This window comes from Haliotis rufescens, unplaced genomic scaffold (assembly GCF_023055435.1).
Source record: "Haliotis rufescens isolate VD_foot unplaced genomic scaffold, xgHalRufe1.0.p SCAF_8, whole genome shotgun sequence".
Lineage (NCBI taxonomy): Eukaryota > Metazoa > Mollusca > Gastropoda > Lepetellida > Haliotidae > Haliotis > Haliotis rufescens.
The window spans coordinates 38,701,978-38,710,158 of NW_025964372.1; the positions used below are offsets into that span (position 1 = coordinate 38,701,978).

Sequence of the window (8,181 nt, forward strand, 5' to 3'; positions counted from 1 at the left end):
GGGATGGTTCCCAAGTGGTTTTGGAGTAACCTAACCATTTGATGTGATAGTGTTTGGTGCCGTTGACAACTTTGCATTCAAGAATCTTGTCAACAGTATATGTTTGGTCATCTTGAGATGTGGTGTCTGGCTGCTGTGAGAAGCCGGTATCTGACTGAGATGTAGATGGTGTACTGCCTTGATCAGAGATATATGGCTGTGACTGGACCATCTGTGTGTCAGGATGTGTGTCAACATCATTGCTTGGAACCGGAGGTTGACATCTTTGGTCTTGGACAGTCTATTGTTGGGATGTGTGTAGGCAAAGTGAGGTTTTAATCTTGGAAATCCTACCACCAGGAAGTTGCCTCTTCTTGCCCAGTGAACGGCCGGAGTTTGACATGTGGAGCTGCCATTTCACTCCAATCAGCTTCAGCAGAGGAAGATGAGATTGATGGTGGTGATGATGATGATGAGGAGGAGGAGGATGCTCTTGTCACAGCCACTGATGACCTTTGGCTTGGTGCTGATGGTGTTGTCAGTGACGGTGAGGATGGTAAAGGTGAAACCTGTTTAAGCAAACTGGTCAGGATCGACCTTGGCTCGGGCCTTCGAAGCTTCTCCCTGTAGTTCTGAGGTGTGGCACCGGTCATCTAGGATTTAAGCTCCACCAATTGAAACAGAGTTAGTTTTTACACTAAAACTGATCAAAACCTAGAATGCTTTCGGGGGGAATTAGCCACGGGATCAACACACCTTCAAAGACAAACAGAGAGAGGTTCTCAGGCAAAGCAGGAATCTTTATTAAATGTTTTCATCATCATCAAGCATATAGACATAGTCAGACAATCTCCTTCATCATCAAACACAAAGACATAATCAGACAAATAATGAAGCAGTGATACAAAAACTGTTAAGATATTCTTTGTCATATAATAGACATGCGTTAATAAACAATTGCTTGTTATGTGATCTCACTTTGAGAACAATGCATTAACTTCAGAGACGTCTCAGTACCTATTCAAGTTACAGCATAAGATTACGTAACACATTTATAATTAAAATACCATTTGTAAAATAATAACAAAGTGTAAAGTGTAAGCTCAACTCATTGGATATTCATTTATATTATAGCAGTAAACATTTGATATAATGCAGACATTATAATCAATTCAAATTAAATTACTCATTGATAATTACTCATAATGTTTGATATATATATTTAAGGTACTCATAAATAACATCTGAACAATGTTTACAAAAAGCAATCATATGAAAGATTATAACAACACCTTTCTTGAACAATGACATGTCTAATGACTTATTTTACATTAAATACGGTAATGTGACGTCATGAACTATAGCTGATTCAGGTGTACACTCCAGAGTTAAATAGTGAACACAAGATTTAATACGGTAAATAATAATGGGACCTGCATTCAATGACTGAATACATTATAGTAAATTCAGATAACAGCTATGCGCAAAAATGATTAAATACGGTACGTGACGTCACTGCCGAGCGCTGGTGAGTGTGCCGTTATATAACAATGAGCGGTGCCGCCTGTGCATGCCGTGCTATGTGGGCCGAGCTTATACAAATCACACATGAATGAATACCGTATTTGAAACTTGAAATATATATGAATTAAAAACTGATTATTAGTGAAAGTATGTTCTATTGTGAATGTTTATGAACCTTATTGGAGATTTCGCCAAAACAGAGAAATTGCTCGTGAACTGTAATTTAGAAATGAATATAGATACTGCTATAGGAAAGCCTGTTTCATTATAACTATTCTACAACATAAAACTACTACGTTATCTGTAGCGTCCAAATTATGCTAAAAGTATAGTATCTGAGATATTCTATACAGCGTCCATTCATCTTACCGAATGGAAGTAATATGCATAAATTGGAAAACATAAATTTATCAGGCATTGCTTAATTTGTGTGCATTTATCTAGAACAAAAAGTTACGTTCAAGTATTGTAGTCTAGTGATATGCCCTCACAAAGTAGTTACCTAATGAGAAATATATTTTGGGCTACAGATAAGAATAATATACTTTGCTGTACTTGCACTGATCTGGTTTTGTATATAAAGAATATATTTGATGCATGAACATCGGATATAAGTTATATTCTTGAACCGTATTTATCAGGCATAAGAACGCAAACAAATATACATAACGTAAATTATATCGAGTAACTGGATCATGTTAATGCATATTGACGCATTTAACGTTGTTGCATTATAAAACCACTCTACTAACGATACAGCATACAATAAGGTAAATAACACGACACACATATGAATAGTGGTCCTACCGATACATGGACAAATAATTCATACATTATTATAATGCACGCTGTTCACATTAAAACATGATAATTATGAAGCATCCACGACACCTGTGATTACTAATTACAAATGTATTTGCCTAGTAGTTTTAACCCGATAAGTAAACATGTGGGATACGAACGCTGATTGTGGAATAGTAATATTTCTACATGCGACGCACGCATATAAAGTACTGTAGTTAATTTGTGTCAGTAAAACTTGAATAATATGCAGCTTAGATTCGCACGGCATTTCGAATACATAGAGTATAAGTTCATTGTTCAAGCAAGATATTCATACAAAATTAAAGACAATTTTAAAAGACAATTTTAAGCAAAGTTCAACCTAAATGCCAAAGTAACAAGTAAAAGTGACTTACCTTCAAAGACAAACAGAGAGAGGTTCTCAGGCAAAGCAGGAATGACTAACAGTCGATTTCCCCCTATATTTATACCTGAGACCTCCTTTGTTAATCTGAAGGCAAGTCTACACGAGCATGTCCAGTTTGAAATTTGAGACTTTGGACTAATAAAGACTGGACATGTTATACAATTTTGTATGATGGGTTTGGTCTGTTAATAGCCAAAGCCCACGGTCAGTTTGGAAAGTTGCGTAATAGAAGATTATAAATGCCGATAGAATCACTCAGCTCGTGTTTGGTTTCGCGTTTTCAATTTTCTAGTTTGGTCAGTTGACGCTAAATAGCTGATAACGGTACACTGGTAAGTGCCGAACGCGCTGACCACTACTAGTTGTTATTCAACATGTAATTAAAGCCTCGCCCGCCGACCTGATCGTGGCGGCGTAAATCTGAAGTGCCAGATGTTGGTCTGCAATTTCTTATCGCTAGTATGTACCAACAGGTCTTAAATGGTTAACCGACAACTTATGAATTGAAGGCGAATTTCACAAAAAGTTGAATAAAATATAGCAATTTTAGCACTGTTACAGTAACAATAAGTACCATCTTTTAACGTCTGTTAGTATGACGCGGCCGGGGATCGAAACCCGACGCTTTCCGGGGGGACGCTCTACCACTAGACCACGGAGACGGTCTACTCTATGGAATGCGACCTCTGCATTGCATTTGTTTGACATGACTTGTGTCCATGACGTACATGTATGAGATATGACCACTATGTGGCAGGTACTATCAAGCCAGTTGACCCCTGTCAAGACCACGACCCTATCTGCAGCACCATGATGGACATCTGCAGCAACCCGGTCGGACGTTATATGTGCGGGAAGACGTGTAATTCTTGCTCAACAGGTTGGTATGTTTCTTGTCATGTCACAGCCTAAATGTCCTCTGTAAGTATGACATATGACATGTATGCATGACACATTACCTCTTGATAGATGAAATCCCATTTTTGGTGACCCCCGCCGAGATATTGAGTGATTGAGTATGGTTTTACGCTGCTTTTAGCAATATTCCAGCAATATCACGGCGGGGGACACCAGAAATGGGCTTCACACATTGTACCCATGTCGGGAATCGAACCCGGGTCTTCGGCGTGCCGAGCGAACCCTTTAACCACTAGGCTACCCGACCGCCCCTCGCCGAGAAATTGCTGGAATATTGCTAAAAGCGGCGTAAAACATGCTCTCACTCACATGTATGACATTACATCTGAACGCATTACCTCTTTATGTATGATATGACTTCCGTATACTTTTAAGTATGTATACCCTACCGCTTTGGTGCAATCCACGAGCATGGATATGTTGCTGAGAAACAAATAAAATAATCAGGGATTCGAACCCAAGCTCTTTCTTTTCTGAGATATGACCTCTGTGTGTCAGGTACTACCAAGCCAGTTGACCCCTGTCAAGACCACGACCCTGTCTGTACCACCATCGTTGGAATCTGCAACAACCCAATCGGACCTCATATGTGCGGGAAGACATGCAACTCCTGTTCAACAGGTTGGTGCGTCACTTGTAACAGTAGGCGGTGTAGTATGGTAATCAGAACGACAGAACGACCCCGTGAAGATCAGGTTGGAATTGGTCTTCAGCAACCCCTTCTTGTAAAAGGCGACTGACGGGATCGGGTGGTCAGGCTCACTGACTTGGTTGGTGCATGTAATCGTATCCCAATAGCGTAGAGCGATGCTCTTCGTGTCAATCACTGGATTGTGGTCAGGCTCACTGACTTGGTTGGTGCATGTAATCGTATCCCAATAGCGTAGATCGATGCTCTTCGTGTCAATCACTGGATTGTGGTCAGGCTCACTGACTTGGTTGGTGCATGTAATCGTATCCCAATAGCGTAGAGCGATGCTCTTCGTGTCAATCACTGGATTGTGGTCAGGCTCACTGACTTGGTTGGTGCATGTAATCGTATCCCAATAGCGTAGAGCGATGCTCTTCGTGTCAATCACTGGATTGTGGTCAGGCTCACTGACTTGGTTGGTGCATGTAATCGTATCCCAATAGCGTAGATCGATGCTCTTCGTGTCAATCACTGGATTGTGGTCAGGCTCACTGACTTGGTTGATGCATGTAATCGTATCCCAATAGCGTAGAGCGATGCTCTTCGTGTCAATCACTGGATTGTGGTCAGGCTCACTGACTTGGTTGATGCATGTAATCGTATCCCAATAGCGTAGAGAGATGCTCTTCGTGTCAATCGCTGGATTGTCTGCTCCAGACTCGATTAGTAACATATCGCCGCCATATAGCTCAAATATTGCTGAGTGCGGATTTAAACAATAATTAAATAAACAAACAAACAAACAAAGACGTCACGCGTAGATGTGCTGTTATCATGTTTGTTGGACAATGCGCACCAACCATTGATACGTGGATTCGTGTAAGCAGGCCATAAGGCGTACCCGCACAATGTTAGTTCATTATGACACACGAGAAGGACGTGCAGTGAAACACTTTTAATAAGGACAGTTGTGTTCAAAATTAAGTTCCAAGTTCCAAATCTCGTGTCAGAATTCTTGTAGTAGCTTCGATCTCATTCGGGAAATACCCGAATGCTGACACTCGTTCCGTAAAATCTGTATGAGACACGTGTGTTTTGAACAGTGACATAAGAAATATCCTTTGTTTATCTAAAATATACTTCATATGTTAAACATTTTAACGAATACCTGGTATTTGATAGTGATTCATAAACACATGCTCATGATATAGTCGGAATCGAACAATCATCTCCGTGTTTGGCAAGACGTAGGCATCCCCATGGACACCAATTGACCCATGATTGGGGGCATGATACGCTCACCTTTTCGCGAAACACCCGAATCATCGTCATTTGATAGTGATTCATAAACATATGCTCATGATATAGTCGGAATCGAACAATCATCTCCATGTTTGGCAGAGAGTTCATATGATAAGAATATACCGATCTACTATGCTGGTCGTAAGAGGCGACTTTAAATATCAGGTGGTCAGTCTCTGTAACAAGGTTGATGGCCTGTCTTCGTATCGGATCGATGCTCGTGGTATCAATTATTTACAGATATCTGGAATCAAAGAGCCAGAATATTGGTGAGTGTGGCGTTAAAATAAACAAACTGTATATGACAGCAATAATACCAATTATACCCCCATCTCTCAACTTCTTTATGGGTTCTTCCAACATGTATGATGTTACGTCACACTTCTACAGCTGCGTTCTGCGACAACTATAACAGGTAACGTCATTGCCGCCTTCAACCATTGACATCACCATCTCTGCTTCAGTCGCTAAAACTGCCTCTACATATCGCACCACAGCTGCCGCTACAACTGGCATACCATCTGCACCTACCACCACATCTGCTACTACAACTGCTACTACACCGGCTGCCAAGTCGGGCTCATCATCGTCAACGATCAGTGTATCAACCCTCTCTGTCAGCACACCACCTGCAGCCACCAACGGCAACACTTCCGCCCATGTAACTACGGCCTCAGCAAGGACGTCCACCACAGGGAAACCATCACATCGAACATGTTACCAGTGCGGTGATATAAACAAGGGTACATTCTGCACTATTGGGCAGATTATCATGCCATCCTCCTCTCCGTGTCCAGCAGACAAGGCGTTCTGTATGACCGACCTGTTTCATCATATCGATGGCTCCACAAAGTACATCAGAAGGTGAGAACCCCGTATGTTCTTCTGGTCGGAATTTGGCCATTCGTCGTATGAAACTGCGTCAAGGTAAACGTCAAGCTAAATCACGAAATGAAAGAGTCTTGTCGACTGGTGATTACTCGGGGGGGGGGGGGGGGGGGGGGGGGGGGGGGGGGGGGGAGGGGGGGAGAGGGGAGGGGGCAAGACGTAGGCATCCCCATGGACACCAATTGACCCATGATTTGGGGCATGATACGCTCACCTTTTCGCGAATCACCCCTATCATCGTCATTTGGTAGTTATTCATAAACATATGCTCATGATATAGTGGGAATCGAACAATCATCTCCGTGTTTGGCGGAGTGTTCATATGATAGGAATATACCGATCTACTTTGAACTACTTAAAAGATCAGGTGGTCAGTCTCTGTAACATGGTTGATGGCCTGTCTTCGTATCGGATCGATGCTCGTGGTATCAATTATTTACAGATATCTGGAATCAAAGAGCCAGAATATTGGTGAGTGTGGCGTTAAACAAACAAACTGTATATGACAGCAATTATACCAATTATACCCCATATCCCAACTTCTTTATGGGTTCTTCCAACATGTCTTGTCGACTGGTGATTACTCGGCAGGTGGATTTAGGTCACTGGTAGATAAGGCTATCTCACTGCAAAATGTGCAACAAAACTGTTTCATTTGTAACTAGGTTGGTTGGTTGGTTGGTTGGTTTGTTGTTTAACGCCCTACTCAGCAATATTCCAGCTATATGACGGCGGTCTGTAAATAATCGAGCCTGGACTAGACAATCCAGTGATTAATATCATGAGCATCGATCCACCCAAATGGGATCGATGACATGCATCAACCAAGTCAGCGAGCCTGACCACCCTATCCCGTTAGTCGCCTTTTACGGCAATCATGAGTTGCTGAAGACCTATTCTACCCCGGATCTTCACGGGTATTGTAACTAGGACGTGTACTCATTCTTTTTCCGCCAGAGTTTTGAATTCATCCCATATACTACTTTAAAAGGCACTTTACAAAACCGTTAGAAACAGAAACATTATACAGTTGTTTGATTTAACAACTGTGTGTCTTATTCTGTGTAGGTGTGTCGCCCAGGTGATGTGTCTCAGACAGTGGTACCAACAAACATCGGACAAGAGCGAGTGTGTAGATGTTGACCCCACTACAATTTCCACAGACATCACCTGCAGGTACTGCTGCACCACCGACGACTGCAACAGCGGCAACATGCCTGTCAGAAACACCCTGTACAAACCAAAACATTGAGGTTTATGTTCCAGAGAAGATATCTACAGCCACTACAAATATTCATCGATAACCCTTTATTAGTATCTTAAAGCATGGTCACGTTTCTGAAATGTTTGATATTGCATCCGGGCAGTGACAGACAATAAATGCCGCAGCGCCACCAGAATGGCGACTGGATTTTGTTTGGGTCGAAACTACAGGTTAGGTTTTGGTGATTGTTGTTGTCTGGTAAAGTTCAAACAATGGGGGCATTCCACATTAGTTTTAATTGTTTCTTTGTTGTTTAACGCAATACTCCGCAATATTCCAGCTGTATGACGGCGGTCTGTAAATAATCGAGTCTGGACCAGACTATCCAGTGATTGATATCATGAGCATCGATCCACGCAATTGGGATTCAATGACATGCCTCAACCAAGTAAGCGAACCTGATCATGACCACCCGATCCCGAAGGTCGCTTTTACGACAAGCATAGTCGCTTTTTACGGCACCTA

At 41.9% G+C, this 8,181-nt stretch overlaps 1 protein-coding gene across 5 annotated transcripts in view; it reads left to right on the forward strand.

The window, feature by feature from the left end:
- Positions 1 to 7,880, forward strand: part of LOC124138448 (uncharacterized protein PB18E9.04c-like) — a 49,978-nt gene extending 42,098 nt beyond the window's left edge. For 3 of the 5 annotated variants that reach the window (XM_048389410.1, XM_048389413.1, XM_048389414.1), the window contains 4 exons: positions 3,471 to 3,593; positions 4,130 to 4,252; positions 6,029 to 6,428; positions 7,521 to 7,880. In XM_048389410.1, the coding sequence (XP_048245367.1) occupies positions 3,471 to 3,593; positions 4,130 to 4,252; positions 6,029 to 6,428; positions 7,521 to 7,704 (830 nt within the window). In that variant the 3' untranslated portion in view covers positions 7,705 to 7,880. The remainder of the gene's footprint in view (positions 1 to 3,470; positions 3,594 to 4,129; positions 4,253 to 6,028; positions 6,429 to 7,520) is intronic. The other 2 variants (XM_048389411.1, XM_048389412.1) reach the window with 2 other exon arrangements.
- Positions 7,881 to 8,181: the final 301 nt, after the last annotated feature.